This window comes from Labrus mixtus, chromosome 21, assembly GCF_963584025.1.
Source record: "Labrus mixtus chromosome 21, fLabMix1.1, whole genome shotgun sequence".
Lineage (NCBI taxonomy): Eukaryota > Metazoa > Chordata > Actinopteri > Labriformes > Labridae > Labrus > Labrus mixtus.
Window position 1 is genome coordinate 21,931,358 of NC_083632.1, and position 24,035 is coordinate 21,955,392.

General features: G+C 40.7%; 2 protein-coding genes across 9 annotated transcripts in view; one reads left to right on the top strand and one right to left on the bottom strand.

The window, feature by feature from the left end:
- Positions 1 to 1,389: 1,389 nt before the first annotated feature.
- Positions 1,390 to 16,325, bottom strand: LOC132955115 (WD repeat-containing protein 49). Its single transcript, XM_061027803.1, has 15 exons — positions 16,079 to 16,325; positions 13,825 to 14,065; positions 13,581 to 13,727; positions 12,599 to 12,721; positions 12,341 to 12,512; positions 12,183 to 12,229; positions 11,960 to 12,097; positions 11,638 to 11,826; positions 10,224 to 10,415; positions 8,825 to 9,283; positions 8,559 to 8,708; positions 5,684 to 5,868; positions 2,648 to 2,787; positions 1,728 to 1,876; positions 1,390 to 1,605 (listed from the first exon to the last, which is right to left on the bottom strand). Exons 1-15 carry the CDS (start codon positions 16,147 to 16,149, stop codon positions 1,390 to 1,392), a joined length of 2,619 nt encoding a protein of 872 aa, XP_060883786.1. The 5' UTR covers positions 16,150 to 16,325.
- Positions 16,326 to 18,523: 2,198 nt separating this feature from the next.
- Positions 18,524 to 24,035, top strand: part of myof (myoferlin) — a 38,083-nt gene continuing 32,571 nt past the window's right edge. For 7 of the 8 annotated variants that reach the window (XM_061027470.1, XM_061027472.1, XM_061027471.1 and 4 more), the window contains exons 1-3: positions 18,525 to 18,753; positions 19,565 to 19,620; positions 19,972 to 20,063. In XM_061027470.1, the coding sequence (XP_060883453.1) occupies positions 18,666 to 18,753; positions 19,565 to 19,620; positions 19,972 to 20,063 (236 nt within the window). In that variant the 5' untranslated portion in view covers positions 18,525 to 18,665. Of the gene's footprint in view, positions 18,754 to 19,564; positions 19,621 to 19,971; positions 20,064 to 24,035 lie in introns of all 8 variants that reach the window. The other variant, XM_061027478.1, reaches the window with a different exon arrangement.

Sequence of the window (24,035 nt, forward strand, 5' to 3'; positions counted from 1 at the left end):
CACAATGTCATGCCACTATGTGGGCACACGCACGCAAATTAATTGAACTTTTTTTTACCCTTTCTATCCCCACTACTGATGTGCAATTGTAAGACACACAATTTGACAACATATAAATCCTCTTAGCTTGATTCTAAAGGGACTCCAAAACAAAGATGTGCAAAGTCACAATTAGGCTACTTCAGTTACTTAAGTAAAATTGTACGTAAACTCTTGTACGTTTTATAACTTGCAAAATACATTTATTGGCAAGTAAGTTCATTGCAAGTTAGACAGTGTGCACCAGTCTTTGCCTCAAAATTTTTATGGCAAGAGAAAAGTATTTATCAACAGATAAAAGTTGAAAACAGCCTGAATAGTTGATTTTCACTTAAGTCCCACCTCTAATTAGGCAAATAGCCAATCATATAAATATAGATTTTGGGATGGCACCTGGAGTGGCCAATCAGATTTCAAGGGGGGCCCATGCCACCCCTGGCCACCCATCTGGACACGCCCCTGTCTGCAGGTTGTTGTTCACCAATTAGAGCAAACAGTGGCAGTGACAAACAAAACTTTGGTTTCTTTCCTTAAACACACACCAAACCATCATAAACACTGATTCTAATATAAATACCATCTTTTCTGTGGTGCATGTTTGTTAAGGTACCACAGGAAGCTATCAGGTACATGAAGTTAAATCACAACAATGTGTAGAAGTTGTGATTTTGCTCCTCTATGAGCTTCATATTTGCAGACATGTATACATGTATTGAAGCATGTGCTGACTGTCTTTCACTTCATTGCCTGTTTTTCACCCTCCTTCACATTTTCTCCTCGGTGCTGCATGTTACCCAGCATGTGACATAAACTCAGTGAAGCACACAGAGAAAGAGCCTAACCACGCCAGAGAGTTTATGACCTTTCAACAAACTGAAGCTTCTATTGAAGACTCGAATGTCTGTGGAAACACTGAGGGAAGTTTGTTTTAGAGGACGCACTCATCCATGACGTATTCCTCTATATTAAATTTGGCAAAAAACACTCAGGGATCAACACAGACAAAATAACCTGTTTGGACGTGTCCCGTATACGCTCTACTATTTGTTGGCAGAAATGAATGAAATCATGTTAAGATGTTTACACTCATCATCCTTCACATTTGGACTTTATAATCTAATATGCTTCACAGGCAGCATAATTTGTGTCTGTTTTAACATTTATGGCCTTTAATGCACCGATTGTGGAAGATTTAGTACGACATCGAGTGACGCAGAGAGTCCACGTGCTAACCCTAAGTGGGTAAATCTCAAATTTCAAACTAGTAAAAACTAGCCATCATTGGATCTTGTTCAGATTTCCTCATTCTCAGTGTCCTCTCTATTCCTATAAATCGACAGTTCAACATGCTCACCTCTTGTAAGTAGCTGGTTGAAAAATGTTCCACATCACCTCCTGCCCAAATGAACCCACTTGATCCCCGTCCACAGTCCACAGTCCAGCAGCTCCGTCAACCGAAGCAGTGAGAATGAACAACCTGTCAGCAACATCGAGGACCTCCACACTTACTACTGCTCCTCTGTGAGCTCTCCAACACTGCAGCAGAGGAGGACACTCACAGACCTCCTGGAAAATAAGACAATGTTTAAGTAGCAACACTAATTTGAGACAAAGACATAAACACGTTTAAATAATATATTAATAATGAATCTGTGGTTATAATATAGTATGATAAACATGTGTATTACCTGGTTTTCAATCTCTAACCCATAGTTAGAGATGTCCCAGATCTGGAGCAGACCTGTGGTGTCTCCACAGACCAGGATTTTGTTTTTAGGCTGATCTGAGGTCAGGCAGAGCACACGCTCAGCTGGCTGCTCCAGAGCACAGAACACACCTAGAAAGACAAAAATAAAATTATGTTTTTTTTGTCACAGTTCTGAGTTTTTTTTTGTTTCATTTTGTTAGCTCTTGTTCCAATCAGCTTTAGTGTTAGACATTTGATTAATGATACCTGTAAACCTGTCTTGTTTATTAAATATATTTCATCAGTTGCATCTTTGTCCTCTCCCTTTGTTGAGTTCCCAAACTTGACACTTTTACTTCTCTGAATGCAAAGTAGAGATCAAGTAAAGTCTTGTATGATTCACATTTTTGTGTTTTAACACAGCAAGAATTTGTGCAAATTTCAAGAGTATAGTGTTTTTACTGAAATGACAAATGTTCCTTTGAGACACTTTTTTTTGCCTTCCGTGTTATGTCACAGATCATCTGTTTATAACACGCTCTCAAATTCCTCTCTGGAATTTTTTTTTAAAACATGCTGCATACAGACCTATGCATACACACACACTAACACACTGGCTCTCTTGTACACACATACGTGCTCGTACACATATGCAGCAGTCATAAGGCATGAATCCCTCACCACTAAACACAGATGGGATCTGGAAAGAGACATAGTTGTGGGCTGCCAGGAATGGTTGCGGCTAGAGGCCAAGTCAACAGTTCAGCCTGACTGTCACTGCCGAGGCTGAATGTAAATCCATCTTAAAGGGGTGGATCACTAAAGCTGACAGCTGCTTGTCAAACATTCGTGCAGTTTGGTGTTTTGACTCCTCTTGTACAGCAAGATTTACATTATTTATTGTGCCTGCATCCCTCTCACCGTAAGTGTGCGTCTGTCCGGTTACGCTCCAAAAGCAGAGACAGCCGGCCTGTGACGACACCAGCACACCTCTGTTTCTCATCGTTCTCCTGCTGGCCCGCTGCTGCAGGAACAGGAGGCAGTCCACAGGGGGCAGCACTCTACATGCAAACCATAAGAGGAAAATGTTGTGTTAGCTTACGAGGTTTCCATTTTTAGGGATGTTTTACTATTAGTTTATTTAACACTAATGATAACTTTGTATTCATTGTGTTGGTTTTCTATTTTGTATGATGTCACCCATTTTCCAATACAGTGTTATAAGTAGCTGTTCCAATAAGACAAATAATCCATTACATGTTACAGTAAAGTCCTACTGTACAGTCGTAGTTATACTTCAATACAATTCTACAATTCATTTAGCAGACACTTTTATCCAAAGTGACGTACATCAGAGAGTAAGAACAACACAAGCAAGGATCTAGAAAAAAGGGAACAATGTCAGTATAAGCAAACGATCAGCTTTGAGTCCGACTGGACACACAGGTGCTGACAGGAAGTGACCAGAGGCAAAGCACAACATTGAGGGCAGTTCTTGAGAGCTCTAATCAGTATAGAAACCATCTTATAAGTGTTAGGCCACGCAGGCTTAGGACAGTCAAACCATGGACTTGGGCCTGCACCTCTGTGCCTTTGAGTTATTTACTGAGATCACAAAGAGGCCTAAAAGGACTTTATCCCAGAATCCCCTGCGGTACTTCACACCTACGTGTGACGTAAAGGGGGGACCAGAACCTGAGGGAGACCCCACAGGAAGGCGGCCAGGTGACAAAACTCTGAGACTCCCCTGTTCTCTCTTTTTCCACGTGCTGACTTCAAGTGTTCGGAGACCCAAGCTCACCTCCTGTTTCCTGCAACAATCTTCCTTTGTTTTAAGTTTTGGCGCGCAGGTAATCCGCGGCCGGCAGTGTTCCAAATCCCGAGCTCGGATTGTCCATTGAACGCATCAGAAAGATAACGGTCTTATTCCGTCCTGCAACGAAAGGACATCAACGGACATCTTTCCCCTCGACGGAGAACCAACGAAGCCGCTCTTGCCGTAAGGGACCCTCGCCGCCATCAGATGCCTCTGCACCAGGACGGACATAAGATCTGTTTTATTGCCGGACTCCTTTTTCCCTTCACCAATCGCGGGCAAAGCGATTCACAAGTGAGGCTTAATTAGGTCTGGGCAGAATTAGCTTTAGAGAGTGTTTTTAACAATCGTTTGATTGAAGCAGAAACTGTAATTTTCTCTTTGTTGGACCGCTGCGTCCTGAGTTTTACCTGTTTAAAACTCTTGTTGTTCCCGTTTCGGACCGCTGCGTCCTATATGTGTTTAGCGTAACAGCATTATAACCGGGTATTATTCTTCTGATCAGAAAGGCCAGTGTAAACCGTATTAACTTGACTTCGGCCATTGGTTTGTTTCTGTGAATGAAGGGAATTACTCCGAGTTGTGGTGCGGGAGTCAGACTGTGATCCGGCCTCTTCAGGCACGCATTTCTCTCCTCCTCTACGCTCCTCTTTTATCCTCTTTTCTTCCCCTTTGACTAACAGACACCCACACATATTCTCGGGTAGACGTACATCTGGAGACTAACTCCACCGCGCCATTACACACATAGGCTACACACACACAGAGATCTGTACACTCGCGGCCATCCAGACGCCTCAGAGACACAGATCGTGTAGGGCCGAACTCGGCCTCTTTTAGACATTAAGGCCACATTAGGTCTTTGTTAGGTGTGTGCCATCGGAAGGGCGACCACGTGGGACGAAGCAATCTCCCCCTCTTCCCCTTCTCTATCTCTCTTTTATCCACAGACACACACACACACATTCACACCCCTTTCACAAGCCTTGCTTGATAATGTTTGTTGCTGGGTGTGAAGGCTTTGTGTACGGATTTCACGCCTTCAATTTATTAAATATAGTTATTAATTATTAATAATATTAGTAATTAAATAACTGATTTGAGACTGATTTGAGTGATATTTTGGTTATATTTCCCTGAGTACAGGGTGGTGCCCCAAAACAAGATTAAACATAGTTTAATGATATTTTATTTATATTATTAATAATTAAATATAATTATTAAAGAATATAACCAAAGTTGACTTGATACAACCCCAACATAAGTCATTGTTATCAAACAAAAACCATCGTCATTACCATCATCATCATCAATAATATGGAGACCATCATCATTAAGTTAGTAGGTATTCATGAAAAGCTGGGTCTTTAGCTTTTTCTTAAAGGTGCAGAGGGACTCTAAAAAAAAGAACTGCATTTTTAATTGCATTCATCAAAGTAACAAAAGTGAAAGCACTTCAAATGCAGAAAAATGATGTCCAATAAGACAAATAATCCATTACATGTTACAGTAAAGTCCTACTGTTTTATTTTGTAGTTTTTATTTTGTAGTTCTTGTACCCAGTGTATTTTGTCTTAATTCCTCCCTTTGTCTGTTTGTCGGTTTTTCTCCTTATTTGTGACAGTGATTATTTATAGAGGAGTTAGATGTGTGGTGCTGCCTTGCTGCGACCTGGACTCTGAGCCGACAATTTCTGCAAGTGTTGTATCGTAAATTCAATTTGATTATCCATTTGAAGTTAAATCTGAATAGTTTGAATGAGCTTGAACAGGAGAGAACATCCTGCTTTATGGTTGTATCAATTTATTGACCTGTTTCCTAAACTTTGCTGTTTTACAAGAACACACATCACCTGACTGAGGCTTTTTAAAACACTTCTTGATTATACTTCCTCAGTTTGTCAAATAGTCCAAATGAGAAATTTTATTTTGGAAAAAAAACCAGAAAAATAAAAGGTTAGGAAACAATGCTATTACCGCAATGCATTGTAATGTGTGTATGTATATCATCAGTTTTAATCTATAAAAGAATATTTTGTATTGTGAACAAAAAAAAGTTTTCTCTTTAGTAGTGTATTTTACTGAAAGTTGATAGATGAAGTTAGAAAGTGTTTAAAAATGCACATTACTACATTTTCTCACCTTCTCTGTGTCGGCCTCCGTAGATGAAGCACCGCTCCTTGTGTCTCCAGCCTCCAGATGATGACCTCTCCGTCATGGCTTGCCGTGGCAATGACCCCGAGAGCAGAGCACTGACAAACAGCCAGGATGTCTGACTTGTGAACGCTACAGGACTTCCAGGACAGATCTGCTTTTACATACAAATCCTACATGTATGGCATACAGGTGTAAATATACATGTGCTATTGAATATGAAACTAGTAAAAAAAAAAAAAAAAAGCATACACATTGAAAATCTGTAGTTCAGCATTTTTGTGTAAAAGGATCAGTTTAAAAAAATCAAGAAGTGTGACGTTTTTAGGCTCCTCTTTGATCCTGAAATTGTGAAACTCTTCGCACATGAATTCCGATCTTGTGACGGTTTACAAATTGCCTGAAAGGACATGTAACTGTTAGTGTTGTCTTGTAGAGAGCAACCCTATTTCCAGCTCTTTACGGATTTTGTTTATACCTCCGGGCTACAGTGTTGTGGTTAGATCTTTATAAAGACGTCAAGGAAACTTGTGCAGATTTCTTGCATGGCATAGGCTGCTTTCATCTCACCAGATTTGTGTGTTAATGTGATTTTAAATCAATGGCTTATAGTGTATATGTTACTCTTTTATCGCCTTTGAATGTGTTCTCAGAAGCCTGGCTCTGCTCACAAGAGGGGGAGGGGAGGGGGCTTAAAAATGAGAAACATGAGCGTGGAGACACAGGATTGAAAATGTGCTGGAGAAGCATGAACGCTGAATGTTACGACTGTAGCCTTCCAGGGATGAATGTGACCGCAGAGCAGACGGTGTTTTAAAGGCTGAGGGGGGAGATGTAACACAAGAATTTGAGGTGTGAAAATATGTACGACTAAGGCTCATACTAGTGTTTACTCTGGCAATGGCAATACTTCATCTTTATTTCTTTAGACCTGAGGGTCAGTGTGTATAAATGTGGAGGTGGACGTATAGTCAATCTTTTTTTTTATGCTCTGAAAAGTTCCAGACATTTTTCTACTTGTATTTAAAAAAAAAAACACACACGAGGTCACATCCTTTTTTTTTTTTTTTTGCTTGAGATATTTTCTGAGGCTAAAGTCTTCCTCTGTTGTCTGCATTCTTGTGAAAAACTCTGCATTTTAAGCCTCGATGAGATTAGTCACTATGGGGACAGCTGTTTGTTTGGGACTCATCATGCAACATTCAACATCTGGGGAATAACTTGTGGAGCATAGTGTGAAGAATAAGTCTGCTGATGTGTGCGTCTTGATATATTTAAGACATTGGGTCATTAGTGAATGTGTGTGTGACAATAACAAGCTTTTTGTGAGATATTTATTTGCAGTGGTTTTCTGTTTAAGAAGATGATGCTCCCTTCTTGCACCTGGAAGTAATGATCTCTGTCAATACTTCTAACTGCACAGTTATTCTAGGTTTTTCATAAGGGAATGGCTATTACTAAAAGTCCTACAAGACTGTTTTTTTTCTTCACAGGGTATCTTTTATGTACTTGGAAAACTGGGATTTATTATCTTTTGTTGTTTCAATTCCAAGCAGAGTGCATTCAAATATCCAATAGTTTAAAAAAGGGTGACATTTAAAAAGCAATTATGAAAAACTTATTATTTTTTTTTTTTTACCTGAGTGTTTAAAGTCTAAATTACAGAAAAGAATGATAAAGTCATTAGAAAAGTTAAGTACCATGTAGAGGTAGAGGCTTGATTACTGGTTGCACTGTAGAGGAATGTTTTAATGAAGATGCTTTTGGTTTCATGCAGTTGCAAAGAAGAACAGTGCTAGCCAGCATCAATATTAACAAGCAAGTTCAAAATATTAAAGCCCATGTAAGGGAAATTTAGCTTTTTATGAAACAGACTGAAATGAATGATTTATTTTTATGACCAACAAAAGCAAACATCTCCCACATTCTAGTTTTTTTTAAATGCCTGAAACCTCTAATGTTCACAGGTATCTGCCCACTGCCTTATCATACTTTTTCTAAATGTTCCCAGGAAACATTCTGGATGAGTTATTTAATTGACATTTAAGGAAAGCAAGATTAGAGTTTATAGTTAAAGCTCCCTTTGTGTCCATTTTGGCGCCCCATGTGGACGAAGTGGTGCTTCTTTTACTTTTTGCTGACCTTGTCCTGTACATGTGTAGGTTGATGTTTTCTGACAAAAAAATCTCTTGTCACTGTCTTTTTGCAGTCAATCACTAATTTTTAATAATTGCGGTGGAAAAAGTTCAAGTGTCCTGGTTCTTAGGCTATAAATCATCTCCCCTGACACCTACTCCAGGAGTGGTAACATGTTACATGCCTTTAAAATGATTATATTGATTCTTAGTCTTGTTGAGGGTGTTCTTTTGTGGGTCAAAAAGTGTCTCTATTCATTTCATTCTGTTTGATAACCAGTTAAAAACTTCTGACCGGGGCTTTAAACACTACATGAACATGAGCAGCACAAAAGCGACACAAATAAAAAAAGTTCCTCAGAGGAGCTTTAAGGAAATGAAGTCAAAAATGATCTTAAAGGAGAAAAATCATTCAACACATCTATTATGGAAAAGTCATAAAGAATTTTGGTATAATGGTAAATATATAGGGAAGCGTTAATGTTGCTCCAAAACCTGGTTGCATTATGACTTTGATGTTAAAGTGAGGCTTTTTCCACGTCAGATTCTTTTTTCCAACCTACAGGAGATTAAACTCTGTTTTGCAGTGATACACAGGTGGACTCAAAGACTGTAATACCACTGGTTGGTAAAATTACAGGTATAAACATTTGATTAATATTTTTATTTTTTTGCCATTTTTTATGAAACTGCTCTGGCTTACCATTTTCAATCACCTCTTACTTTACCTTGGTGGCTGAAATGCTGTACTGAGCGATCCGCTGGCTCCACCCCACAGCCAGCAGCTGGTTGCCATGGAGACAGGTCAATCCAGTGACTTCAGACTCAGTGACAGGCTCCAGCTTGTGCAAGTTAAGGCCGTTCAATAAGTTCCACACCTGCCCACAAGAGAGTCCACTTGTTAGCAAAGGTTTTCTTTAACTTAATGATAATGTTCACTTATATTTGATACACAGAATTCACAATATTTTTGTACAAAGATGTTGTGTTAAACCTTTATCGTGCCATTGCGGGCCCCTGTGATGAGCCTCCTGTGGGAGGAGTCAAGTGTCATACAGGTGAGTTCTTCTTCTCCATGAGCGTTAGAAATGTGCAGCCCCCTCCTCCCTGTCTCCACGTCCCACACACACACAGACGAGTTGACATGTCCACTCACCACCTGTCTCAGAGAGGAGTTGTACACAGCGCAGGAGAGGGCGGGACCACTTTCAGTTTCCCGTCCTTCATCCTTTAACCGCTTGTCTCCTCCTCTTCTTGTGTCAGACAGACGGAGCAGCGAGAAGTAATCTTTGCACGCAACGATTAAATGTGTCTGCTGCTGAGGAAGAGAAGGGCCTGGAAAGAGGAAGGGGAAGTTGCCGTGTTCTGGGATTCGACCTGGCTGCAGACAGGGTAGCTGCAGGCGGACAGTTTTCAGACACTGATGGCTGAAAATGTCCCAAACCCTCAACTCCTGAAAAGGAAACGAACATCGATTCATTCACTTCAATTATTTTTAATGCAAAATCTACTTTTCTATCATTTAAAAAGAAGTGACCAAAAGCAGGTTCAGCAAGGTGAACATAACAGCTATACAGTTTCCTTTACTAGTTTAGGAGGCTGGTTCGATGGTTTGGGACTGACCTTGCTATTAACTTTTTGTTCTTTTTATAATCCTTTACAGCCTATAAGAAACTCTGCTGGTAACAAACTGTCCCACTAGTTAGCAGCTCAGCCTTTTATATAACTCTGAACCAGAAGTTTTGAGCCCTCTACCCAAGTTATAAGAGACTTTTTTCAGCCATTGAAAAGGTGTATATTTAAAGTTTCCTTAAACTAACTGACACCCTTTTTGTATTTGAATCTTAACTTTTTATTGTTTTTATGGATCCCATCTTCCTTAGAATCTTTAACATATCCTCTGTAGCCCAGTAGGTTAAACCTCTGCTCAGTTAATCTGATGGTTGGAGGTTTGATTCCTGTGACTAACGGGGTATCTGATTTAGGGCGGCTTAGTCATCGGGACTTGGGTTGGGAACTGGAGGGTCACTGGTTCAAGTCCTTGTGCGGACCAAGTCTGGAAGTTGGTCTGGTAGCTGGAGCGATGCCAGTCACTTCCTGAGCACTGCTGAGGTGCCCTTAAGAAAGGCAGCCAATACCCATCAGCTCAAGACCACTTGCTGTGGGCAAGTGGCCCCCTCACTCTGACATCTCTCCATTAGTTCATAGGATCCTGTTTGTGCACGTGTGTGTTTCACCCTATGTGTGCATCAACAACAGAATGTAAAATTGAATTTCCCCTCGCAGGATTAATAAAGTTTATCTTATGTTGTCCCGATGTTCCTATTCTTGCTTTCTGGTGCCTTTTGCTTTGTTTCATGATTTCAGTATTTGCTTTTTCTCGTTTGACTCACAGCGTCTCTGGAGTAGCTGAAAATCTGCTCAACAGGTTCATAGATGGCAACGTCAAGTACAGTGGCTCTATGACCTCGCAGTGTCGCTACAGGACTCGAGGTCACAAATCGTGTCCACAGTCTGACTGCTCGGTCACATCCTCCTGTCACCATCAGCTGCAGTGATTCATTGTAGTCGAAACATTTAGCTCCCTGAAAGCAGACACAAAAGAAAAAGTTGGTGCATAGAATGTTGTGCTTTGTGTAGGCAGAGTCGTACAAGAACTGGTGCTTAATACAAACAAAGTCCCACATGGGGATTTCTTAAGGGTGGGTTCATTGTTAAAAACTTCCAGACAGTAAATATGTGTACTCCTTCATAAAAAGCCCTCGTGAATAACAGGAAGCCTCACCACCCACTTTAATAATGTTTTTTGCAACAGTCTTACTACCACTTCTCCACACACACATGGCAATGTCATCCTCTGCATGCTTGGTGATGTCATCATTACAGAAAGGTTGACTTGACTTACTTGTCATAATTGTTCCATTTGATAAAACTGGTGAGGATAAATCTAGTGCTGGAGAAGCTATACTTTGAAAACAAGCTACTAATTGCTTCACACTGAAAGAAGTTTCCACAGTTATCCACAAAAAGTGCTGCTTGAATGACACCGCAAAAATGAATGTTAACCTAATGCAAATCGTATTCAAACTACTAGTTTAGCCACATTTACTCCCTAGTAGTGTACACAACCTGACGCTGGAATAATATATAGGATTTGCCAGATAAAAACCTTCATTGCTGTAGAATTGAGATTTCTACAAATGCTGTTTTAAAAAGGAGTGAAAGCTGATTTTCAAACGTTGACCCACACACAGGTCAGTGTCACCCACCAAGACTACAGTGACCTGCATGTGTCAAGATGACCTTGAGCCACATCAAATTAGATAATGACAAATATCCCTACAGACCCGTGCTGTGGTCCTAGTGTTTAGAGGATAACATGCTTCTATATGGAGCTATTATTGTGGCAAACCTATTTGAATATGCGTACACAGATCCACAAATTCACACACAGATTGTGTGTATTTTCAGGATTTACAGCTGAAAAAGTTCACTGCCATTAATAATTAAGTAAATATTTCGAAATTGGTCTACATATTTGCAGATTAGTTTACGCATTTGTGGATCTTTTTTAGGCATTTGTGGATCTGTGTACGCATATTCAAATAGGTTTGCCACAATAATAGCGCCATACTTCTACTACAAAAAAACAAACACTTGATATCAATACGTACTTAAATGTGTTTAAGATTAGTCCTTTAGGAATATGGTATGATACTCAGTTATACTTTTGATACAACTCAACATATATCAGCCTAATCTTCAACATCAGATTTAATAAAAAAATAACCTGTGAAATCAGAATACCTGCTTAATTTTCCAAACATAAGGCCCCTGCTTCAGTGTCACATTCATGAAGACAACAGAGTTGTTGTCACTTTCTGATGACGTCATGATGACTTGAGTTCTGGGCTCAAACATCACTCTGTTGATTGGTTCCTGGTGGACGTTGGCGATGTGATGGTAGGAGACCATGTCGCTGTGATCACAGAGATCCTGTTGGAATAAATGGGTAACAATAATTGACAAATCCTACACGTTTTTTGCAACTGGGACCTGCATTACACATTTCTCTGGATAATCAAGAGACTATAAGCTGTGTGTATGAATTGGTCAAGGTCAAGCTTACAGGGAAGAAGATCCTCTGCGGGCCCCTCCCTCTCCTGGACGGTCTCTTGAAAAGACCTCCAGACGGGTTCAGGAACCGCATAAGGTGGACACCTCCTTTTTCATCCCCCAGTAGCAGCAGAGAGGGTTGCTCTGGATGCTGCATTGATTAAATTCATGATTTAATGTCAGTAACAGTAAATGATTTCACTTCAACTAGCATCTTCAATGAATAAGTGTCATACCTGAACATCATGCCAGTAACAGAGAGCAGTCGGGACACTACGAAACCCTTTGAGGAATAATGGACAAAGAATTTATCTTAAGTTCAGATTTTTGGAGTGCACAGTTTCAGATTTTTTGTTTAAGTTCATTTAAAAACAATGCAAGCAATCAATTTTACCAAATAATTGGACATCCTCAAAAACACTGGCAGCTGAGACATCGACAAAATGCAAGTCCCTGCAGTCAGTTGCTACGGCAACCTTCTGGACATTGCCCATATAGACAGCATCAGTGGTCCAGCCTCTGAATCTCCTCCTGTTGGTTACTTCCTCTGTCGGGTCTCCGACAAGCTGGATTAATTAAAGTTTGAAAATAGAGAGTGTGGGTGTGTTGTACACTTGTGTGGTTGTAAAAGTTAGTCTGTGATGTCACTCACCCCGATGCTTTTGAGGATGTGTAGGCTGCTGTTCCAGACTGTGACTTGACCTCCCTTACTGACGCTGATGTAGCGGAGTGGAGGAGGACGGGAAATAGCGAGCACCCGCACTGTTGGCTCCCGCTGGAGGGGAAAGAGTTTAAGAATAATTATTTAAAAAAAGGTCACTGGAGATATAAAGGGTTACTTTAAGAGAAGGAGCATTGCAGAAAGAAAGCACATAGGAAGACTAAGCAGAGACAGATTGAAATATCCACTTAGTCTAAAGCATGCTTCAAGCTACTTTTGGCATCATCACAATAGTATTTAGCCTGCTTGCATCTTTATTTAGTACAATTATTTAAGTCTACTGTACAATATCAGACTGTAAAAATGTAGTACAGAAAACATAAAGCTGGTTTTATACAAAACCAAACTTGAAATTGCTTTTCCATCCATTCATTTTACTGCTCTTAGTCTTTTTAAATTCCTCCTCCTTTTATCATTTAACTCTTCATCTCTCTGTTGCTTTATTCATTTAACCAATGTCCTGTTTATCCCTTCTTTTTATCTTCATTCTGTGTTTACAGCCTGTGATGTGATGTCGTCCCACTCTCCCTCTATTTCTTTTTTCTTCTCTCCTGGTTGATTTTAAACTAATCATTGTACTGAACTGCCTCTCCATACCTGCCTGTTGAATCTATATTATTCCTGTTATTTGCATTTTTACAATTTTGCCCTCTCTGTTGATCTCTGTTCTGTTGTTGTGTTGCTGTATTTGCTTTGTCTGTCACAGCACTTTGTATTTAAAGGTGCTACATAAATAAAGCTATTATTATTATTATTATCATCTACAGTTTATGAACAGGTGTCTCATGTGAACATTTTCATTTTCTCTTTCTTATATCTTTCTTTTGTCATTATCATTTAACATTGGTTTATTGTCAAGCCAACATCCACCATTCATCCTCATTGGCAAAACCTGAGACATGTGGATTCTGACCTTGTTTTGGGAGCAGTGTCTGACCTGCGGCTGTGTGTCCAGCAGAGCTGCTCGGGGGATGGAGGCGCGCTCTCTTTCAGTATACTCCAGCAGCAGGTAGGAACACAACTGCTGCCAGTTTACCTGCCCACTGCAGCAGATATCTACCTGGATACAAAGCAGTTGAAACACTATATCAGAAACCATTACACTGTTTGTTTTTATTACAACACTTTCACAAAGACCTTCCAGCGTTTCTCCTTACCTCATTAAAGAATCTTTCCACCCATGTGTCCACAGTATCAGGACCCATCACAGACCTTATGACCTCACAAAACTTTTCTGAATTTATTCCTTGCTCTTCGTTCCCGCCACTGTTCCCTCCACTCATTATTTCTGGTCGGGTTTCATGTCTTCCAGCGTTTGTACAGGTAAAAGCTTTTCTCAAGAGCTGCAGGTGCTTGGAAGACAGCTTCTCTGCGGGGCTGACGCCACAGGCTGGATCACTGCAAACAGGATTGTGGTAATGATCATCTGAAGTTAAATGTCACTTATATATTAGTACAGCTCTTCTTATACAGGCACCAATATCAGAAATTCCTCTGATAAAACTTAAATGTGATATTGGGTAGAGCACTGACTGGCCAAATGTTGTTTCTTTTTCAAAACAATAGCCTACTCAGATCTAAAGTATCTATTTTGTCTGAAACTCGCAAATACTGTTTTGGAAAAAGAAAAGAGAACTGACTGAATCAAAAAATAATCATGCAGTGATAGTCAATAATACTGCATATATAGGAGACATTTTTCCCAACATACATTTTTAAGGCCCATTTTTTTCAGGTTTCAAATGTTAAGAATTGAAGCAGGTAAAAACACAGAAGCAGTAGATTCTATTCAGAAACATGGGTTCTACTTTTTTGATGCTTTTTGATGCTTTTTTCTCATAGTCCACTGCACAGCTCCTATATTACACCTTTTGTACATTTTGTGTTTTTTATTTTTTATATTTTATATTTTACATTTTTAAATTCTATTTTATATATTGTAATATCTTCTTATACTGTATTATTTAAGTTGTTGCTATTTCTGCTTTATTTCCTTGTTAATTGTTTAGCACCAATACACCAAGTCAAATTCCTTGTGTGTGTAAATGTACTTGGCAATAAGCCCTGATTCTGATTCTGATTCTGAAAGTCTCGTGCATCATGGGGGACTGTGAGCTGACTGCCGAGCTGCATCTAACATCAGCTCAGCTTGCTTTTATGTAAGGGTTCCTTCAGTGTTCGGAGCCAGGACATGAAACAAACACATCCTCACAGGTTTATGTAGCAGCTTAAAACGACTTTATTGTTTGTTAGTTAGTTGGTCTGTTTGTTTGTTTGTTTGTTTGTTTGTTTGTTTGTTTGTACAAATATTGAAGGTTTATTTGGTACAGTTTTGGCCAACTGGTGTCACCAAAGAAAAAACAAAGGTTTCTTTACATATACATTTTTTTAGGAAGGAAATATTTCCACAAGAACAACAATCGGGAGAGCACTATTTGAATATTTGACTTTCACACTGCAGCAGTTATGAGCAGGCTCTATATGGGTGGATTAGGTGTGCATGCAGGCCCAGATGGACCAAGCATTAAACATTTAGGATAAAGGAAAGACCCTGAGCTGAGGTAGGATGGGGGCCAACTAAAAACAAAGATCTATCAAAGAATATTTGGCTTCACAGCATCACTTCTGCAACTTTTGACTGTTTATACTGCGTCTTGAGGTGCCTGAAATCGATGCAGAGTAGAACAGCGCGCCCAAGTGGCAGGACAGGTACAACACACTGCTCCTCCCAAAAAACATCTAATTTCCTAATTAAGTCTTTATGATGCAAAATGATGTGAAACATTTACAAGGGTGTATCTTAATTGATCATTTGGTCCTGAATTGTGAAGTTGTTTCATGTACAGAATGAGTGAGTAGGGGTTCATTGCAGTTTGGGGGCAGTGATTAAACAATCAACGTGTTCCTTTCCCCCAGCAGCTCCTGTGTGGTCCTGTTGCTCAGGGAGACTGTACTCACTGCTACAATAAGTCACATGTCTCTGCTTTGTGAGCTCTTTTCCTGGTCCATCGGAACAAAAAGCATGAGTGCTCCATAACATCATGGAACCATAAAATAATTAAGTAATAAAAGTGCATTATGTGTGCTGGATGGGGAGTGTAAAAGTATCTGAAAGACTTGTGTAGCAGGAAACAGGAGATGGGTTGAGAGGAGAGATATATCTTAACCAGGGAGATGCAAACTATGAACTTAATGAAATAAATTAGAGACATTGACAACAAAACACGCATTATGAATACAAACATAGTTGAAGTTGTATTTTTTGCATTTGACAAGGTACAGAGAAAACACCACATGAAAAGTAAGAAAAGACTCTTTCTAATGAAGTATAGATCATTCACAGCTGATTAGTATTGGATCTATTTATTCATCATGATCACATAAATAAGGTAAAGCTAAAAGAGAACTCACCAAAATCGGCCATGTGGTACCTCTGTCTCGTAAATAATCCATGGATTTTTTATTTTTCTTAAAGTATCCATTCTGAAGACCTCAACTTTACTGATTACTGATACTCATTTCCTATTGAAATTTAATCCAGATAGTTTGTATTTCATCTTTTTAAGTCCATATAGTGACAGACGGAAGCTGAGCCAAAAGATTTCCTAAAGAGCTCAAAGGAGAATCTGAGATCCTCCAAGCTCTCCTCAGAGTCTGAACATGCAGGCCCTTTGTTGATGTCCACTCCCTCTTTCTTTTTTAGGCAAACCTGATGTGCTCAAACAAAGCTCCTGAAGGAATGTCCAGGTCCTCGGATCAATAAGCAATCCTTCACAAGCGCTTGACCACTCGGAAAGTCTACACATCTCTGAAGAAAGGGTTGAGACAGAGAGAGAGAGAGACATAGAAAGAGAGAGAGCGAGAGACAGAGAGAGAGAGAGAGCGAGAGACAGAGAGAGAGAGAGCAAGAGAGAGAGAGAGAGACAGAGAGAGAGAGAGCGAGAGAGAGAGAGAGAGAGACAGAGAGAGAGAGCGAGAGAGAGAGAGAGACATAGAAAGAGAGAGAGCGAGAGCAAGAGACAGAGAGAGAGAGCGAGAGACAGAGAGAGAGAGAGCAAGAGAGAGAGAGAGAGACAGAGAGAGAGAGAGCGAGAGAGAGAGAGAGACATAGAGAGAAAGAGAGAGAGAGAGACATAGAGAGAGAGAGAGCGAGAGCGAGAGACAGAGAGAGAGAGCGAGAGAAAGAGAGAGAGAGAGACATAGAGAGAGAGAGAGCGAGAGCGAGAGACAGAGAGAGAGAGAGCGAGAGAAAGAGAGAGAGAGAGAGAGAGAGAGAGAGAGAGAGAGAGAGTTACCGGGAATAGCTGCAGGTCTGCTGGGGGTAACAGAAAGGCCCTAGAGGTTAATCATTTAAAGAAGCAGAGTAAGTCTGGACCCAGGAGGGTTAAGATTGGTAACTCTTGTAGAGGAACAAGCTCATCTTACATTTGAATGATTCTTGAATGTTAAACTTTAAGGATTACTGCTTATTCTAAAACCATCAAAAAGTAAAAAAAACATGAAGCTGTACGGTATGTTTTCATGTTGTTATAGCTTCATGCTTGTGTAACTAATGTAGATTAATTATTTCCTCAGCACTCTGCTCTCCACTTCACTGAGCATGCAGAGTTCCCACACTGTTTCATTTAAGTACCATGTCCCAGGTGGAGTCTGGTCTTCTGGGCAATTCTTTGTCCTTGGTCTAATACTCGACTTCTGCACTCAAGCCGCCTGTATTGTAACAAAAAATGTACCTAACATGATACAATATGCAATACAAATATAACTAAATGTGTGCAAGACCCATTGCAACAAGTAAAACAAAATAGTCAAAGATAACTACATCTCTGACTCATAACAAATCATTTCTTCATGAGGACACTTATGCAGCACTGTTCCTGTGAAATTATCTCGTTAAGGCAACATGGTCTTTCAATTTCTTTTGACTTGAAATAAAAAATAAAAAATACTTTATCAAAAGTTGAATCCACCTAAAATATTGCGTTAACCCTTGTGCTGTCCTCAAATGTATTTATATTTTTCTCTATATATATATTTGTTCAAAACTAACAAACACTCAATTATTTTCAGGATTGTTAACCTTTAAATACAAGGTTATTTTCTTATTTTGTTTATGAGTTAGGTCTGACAATCATATATCATACAATTTTTTATTGATTATATTTTGTGTAAATAGAAGTTAAGGACCTAACAACCAAATTTATTTAGTGGGGTAGAAGTATGAGGGTGCAACAAAATTGCAGTACTCAAGTTAATATAGCCTACAAGTAGCTAAATGCTTTTGCATACTGTATTTTCACCATGGGGACCAATGATACATAATTCACTCTCAAGGAAATCTTATATGATATTAATTAATACTATCATGTATTATGTGAGAAAGACTTCATTTTTTTTCAGACAACTTGTTAGAATAAGGTAGCATTGATAAACTGCCTTTCAAGCTGGGATTGGTGCATGTGGCTGTCAGATATCATGTCATTAACAGGTACGGCCACTAGATAGAGCCACAACTAAAATATTTGACCAACGCTCGGCATCGCAAATACTTAGCATAACATGAAGTGTAGTCATTTTCCCCCTTTTGACAGCAGTAGGCTAAATGTACGAGACACAACTGGAGGTAGTTGTAAGCATATCATTTTTTTTTTTTTTTTTAAATAATTGTACCGTCTTTTCAGTGTGAAATATTCTATTAAGGAATGAACACTTCTATTACAGTGTCAACCATGTACAGAAACATTCATACTCACACGGTGGCAGCAGCAGCTAAGGTAATTGACTGACTCAAAGGTAATTAGAGCCCCGTGATGACCCGCCCTCATTTCCCCTCTTCCTCACTAAACGGGACTTGGAAACACAGTCCGCCCTGCCCTGAGAGAGCTGCAGTGATGGGGCGGTGAGGATGCCAGTCAGTTGCTTTAAACTTTTAATATAACATTCCTCAACTTTTTTTTTTTTCATATAATATAACATTTTGTTTAACCTGTCTGGTGCCATGTTGCGAGTCGTTGTACAATCGGCTAAAAATCTGCCTAAACATAGAATTGGAAGTCCGGACCCAATAGCCTCTGTCACCTTTAAAGGTAAGTCTCAGTTCAAAAGTCGTTTTTATATAACTGTCTATATATAAGGGTCTTATAAAAGTGGAGGAAGTGTGTCTTGAGCTTAATAATAACTTTATAGCCTTCATAACTTTTAGCTAGTATGACGTCACTCTATGGACCCAACGCATTGTCTGAATATTTAATTGGTATCTCATGCAATTTTTCAAGCGTACAGTTTAGTTTTCCGTGTCTTCTTTTTGGTGCTTATATGTATTATTTGGAAGTTCTTACGATACAGTCCTTTCAAATGCAACATAGAGGAAAGGTAAACTCCTGTAACATGTCACAGCATTACCAAGTTGCAAAGACAGCTGAGAAGGGATCATGCCAGGACATGAAAGATTCACAGACAGAAAATAGAAATCTTTCAAAGAGCCTAAAACTAGAATTATGCTCTTGTATTAAAATGATATCAGATATAGTTCTGTGTCACATTGATATTTGCTTCTGTAGAGGACACAATCCTGGTACAGTAAACAGCTCTAGTCGCCTGCAGCTGTTTTCTTTGTCATCATCAACATCAGCCACAGGTGTGGCAGCTTCTCTCTTTTCCTGCTTCCCTGTTAAGGCTGAAACACTTCAGGACTACACAACAATAACCTATTGCAAATAGGAAATGGGTGAAATAATTTCAGGTGTATTCTTTGGTTTGGCAACTTTGTTCTTCCCAGTATTTTGAACTCACATACCCAAAAGTAGTCTACTGAGACTGTCGAGAAGTGGCTTGTGTTTCATTTGACCTTGACCTTTTGGTGCAACAAGATTTACAAATAAATGATTTCCCTTTCAGATGAGAAAAAGAAAACAAAATCAATTGACAATGAGGTGAATCCTGTATGGAATGAGGTAAACCTCCAGTACGCACGCACACACACACACACACACACGCACACGCACACGCACACACACACACACACACACCTTTGACTTTTAATTAAAGGTAGTTAAGATCAGCTGCAAAGTAAAGCAGCAATAATTGAGTTACATCCTACATATACATTCCCGTTTGAAATAAACTAATAGACATCACATGGTAAATACATGGACATGGATAATCATCATATGACTGTCACAGTATGTAAATGCACCATGTCCATGGATTATATGATAAATGCATGTAGGTCTAAATGTAGCCTCTTTCATACAAAAACAACTGCTGAAGCATCTCATCTCTTTTCCCCTCTTTCTGTTTTGCAGGTGCTTGATTTTGACCTGAAGGGCACAGCGCTGGACTCCAACTCCTTCATAGACGTGGTTGTGAAAGATTATGAGACGATTGGGAAAAATAAGTAAGTGCAGTAAGACGCTGAGACTGTCACTGAGCTCCCTGTTAGCTTTTTGTGCAACAGAGGGATCACAGTGATGAAAGAGGAGCTTGTGTGCCTCTCCTTACTGAATCACAGAGCAAATAATTCTTGTCTGAACAACGACTTTTATGGAAAAAAAAGTCTGTTTAAACAGCGGGTTAGGCAGAAGTAGACGGAGGCTGTGTGTGTGTGTGTGTGTGTGTGTGTGATTTTCTCAGCTGTGTAGATGTCAGGTATTAAATACAACTTGTGAACATGCAGACAAACGACAAGATCTTTTGAAGCACCTTGGCTGCAAAGTTATTTGTTCACAGCAGAGGCCACACCCACTGGATAGGATACATATCATTATTAACTGACACAGATATACACGGGGAAGATAAGTTTCATAGTAACCCAGTGTTTGAGTTATGTAGCTAGCTCCTGCTACCCCCTCACACCCTACTTGCCATGCTGGGACTTGCCGGACTGTGTGGGCTGCCTGGTCCTGATTGGGCAACAGTGGATGGATGAATTGCTGTTTGTCTTCTTTCTCTCTTGATGGGAAATGTGTGGCACGCTTTCACTTGGGGGTGGAGGGTGGGGGGGGGGGGGGGGGGGTGGGGGGGGGTGCTTTTTGTAGCCTTTACTAGCCAAATATTTTGTCATAGTGCAACAGTACCAAACAACCGCTGAAAAACAGTTTGAAAATAGATGCAGAATGTCTAGTTGCAGCAAAGCAGTTCAAGTCTTTTGCTTCCAAACCCAACTCACATATGGGACCAATCTAGTCCAACCCCAAAGAATGTTTCCTCGACATCACTAATTAGTGCTATCAAAGGCTTGTCTATGATAAGAAAAACAAGCATTTTAAAAGTGAGTGTGTGTCTATAATTTATGTGTGAAAGACATTACAAGGAATATATTCTCTCTGCTCATATGCTTTGCCTTGTAAAAGTTTTCCCCCCATGCATGGGACAGTCATAACTGTGTGGGAGGGAGCTTGTTTCCAGCCCACGAGTCCATGTTCAATTGAGTCAAGTTTTCCACTGGGCTGGCCCATCTGACACGCTCCCTAAAGATCTACACAGAGGGAGCAGAACGAGGAAGTCTCTCCCTCTCTTTCTGCAGAAATAGTTAAACATCTGCTGTTATGGGTAATCCCTGTCGTCGTGGCAACTAGTAGAGAGAAATACAATCAGTGTTTTCTGATTGAAGTTAGATTTTAAATCGAGATTAGAAGATTTTTTGGATCAAAGTTTGAAGTGTTTAAAACAATAACTTCATCCGGATCATTAGGTCTGCACATCTGATGTATGACCGGATCTTAATAACAGTCTATTTTATGTAAATCTTTTTTAAGGTTTAAAGAAGTAAAGCTGTTTTGCATACAATACATGTTCTGGTATAGTATTTTAGAGAAGTCAATAAAAGGACTGCAGCTTTCCTGCATGCTAGCTGCCCAGTGGGGGTGAACTGGAGCCCAGCAGTGCTGTGAGTCAGTGCTAACATCAACACACTAAAAAGCCAACAATGATCATTCTGTCATTCTGATAAATCGGAGGTGATGTTGGTGTCTTAATAAAGAACAGCTCATTTACTGTGAATGTATGTATTCACAAGTAAAGTACGGGTCAGGATAATGCGGCCATGCCGTTAATCGTAATTAAATCATAATCCCAATGTGAACTAAAGCTAGCTAACACTTACCCTCAGAAGAATAGGTGCCAATGTAGTGGTGATTCATTTTGAACATTTAAACATATCAGCACAGCAGGTAATTTGTAAAACATAAAGAACAGCAGATAGATGTCAAATCTGTGTTTAGGCACTCTTGAATTTTTTGTTTTTTTGCACTTCATGTCAGTTTCTCAATGTAGAACAATAAAGATAAAGATAAAGATAAACTTTATTGATCCCCTGTGGGGGAAATTTGTGCATTACAGCAGCTCCAGAAAACAGGGGACGGGAATACAATTATTTTTAATAATTGTATTCCCGTCCCCTGTTTTCTATTATTAAAAATAAAAATAGAAGTTAAAATCAAATCAAACATATTTACATTCAGTTAAATAAAAAAATACAATAATGTAAAGTTACACAGTAACTACAAAAAAAAACTACAAAAAAGGTTTTGTTCTTAAAAACACACACACAGTGTTTAGCATTATGAGGTGGTGAAGCTGTTAAAGAGTCTGATTAAACAGTCTGACTGCAGATGGGATGAATGACCTGCGGTAGCGCTCTGTCTTGCAGGGTGGGTGTCTCAGTCTGCTGCTGAAGGAGCTGCTCAGAGCCCCCACGGTGTCATGTAGGGGGTGAGAGGGGTTGTCCATGATGGATGTCAGCTTCACTAACATCCTCCTCTCACCCACCTCCTCTGTCCAGAGGACAGTCCAAGACAGAACTGGCCCTCCTGACCAGTCTGTTCAGCCTCTTCCTATCTCTCTCTGTGCTCCCTCCTCCCCAGCAGACCACTGCATAGAAAAGTGCAGACGCCACCACAGTGTCATAAAAAGTACTTAGCAGAGTCCTGCACACTCCAAAGGACCTCAGTCGCCCTTCTTGTACAGGACGTCGGTGTTGTGAGACCAGTCCAGTTTATTGTTGAGGTGAACACCCAGGTATTTGTGCGTCTCCACCCTCTCGATGTCCAAGCCCTGGATGTTCACCGGTGCAGTCTGGGGTGACTTCCTGCGGAAGTCAATCGCCATCTCCTTTGTCTTGCTGGCGTTGAGCTGAAGGTGGTCGAGCTCACTCCAGTCGACAAAGTCCATGATGACCTGCCTGTACTCTTGTTCGCTCCTCTTAGACACACACCCCACGATGGCTGTGTCATCGGAGAACTTCTGCAGGTGGCAGCTCCCAGAGTTGTAGCAGAAGTCAGAGGTGTACAGGGTGAAAAGGAAAGGGGAGAGAACTGTCCCCTGCGGGGCCCCTGTACTGCAGACCACCATGTCAGACTCACAGTCCTGAAGCCTCACGTACTGTGGTCTGTTGGTGAGGTAGTCCGTTGTCCATGCAGCCAGGTGACAGTCCACTCCCGCCCTCTCTAGCTTCCCCCTGAGCAGTGCAGGCTGGATTGTGTTGAAGGCACTGGAGAAGTCAAAGAACATGACCCTCACAGTGCTGCCGGTGTTCTCCAGGTGAGTCCAGGATCTCTGCAGCAGGTAGATGACGGTGTCATCCACCCCGATGTTCGGCTGGTAGGCGAACTGCAGAGGATCCAGATTTGAAGTCACCAGGGGGCGGAGGTTGTTGAGGACGATCCTCTCCATGGTCTTCATCAGGTGAGAGGTGAGGGCCACAGGTCTGAAGTGGTTAGGCTCCCTAGGGTGAGATGTCTTTGGGACTGGCACCACGCAGGAAGTCTTCCACAGAGTCTGTACCCTCTCCAGTCTCAGGCTCAGGTTGAAGATGTGCAGAAGGACCTCACAGAGCTGGTCTGCACAGTCCTTCAGGAGTCTGGAGCTGATGCCGTCGGGACCTGTGGCCTTCCTCGCCTTGATCTTCCTCAGCTGACTTCTCACCTGATCAGCTGTTATGGAGAGGCCGTCGGAAGAGGAGGAAGAAGAGGGGGGGGTTGTTGGGGAGTCGTCTGAGGAGGAGGAGGAGAGGGCTGTTGAGGGGGGTGGTGGCAGGGTACTCAAGGTACTCAGATGGAGTGTGTGAGAAGCAGGCTGGTCTGCACTCTGGTGGGTGGGGGTGGGGTTGGGAGCAGAATCAGATCTATTGAAGAACAGATTCAGTTCATTTGCCCACTCCCTGTCTCCTGCTTCAGGGCCCCTCCCATGCCTTCTGCTGTGACCTGAGATGTTATTCAGGCCCCTCCAGACTTCTCTTGCATTTTTATGTTGTAAATGCTCCTCCATCTTTGCCCGGTAGCTGGCTTTCCCCTCCTTGATTTTTTTCTTGAGCTCCTTCTGCACCCTCCTCAGCTCCTCTCTATCTCCAGATCTAAAAACCCTCCTCTTT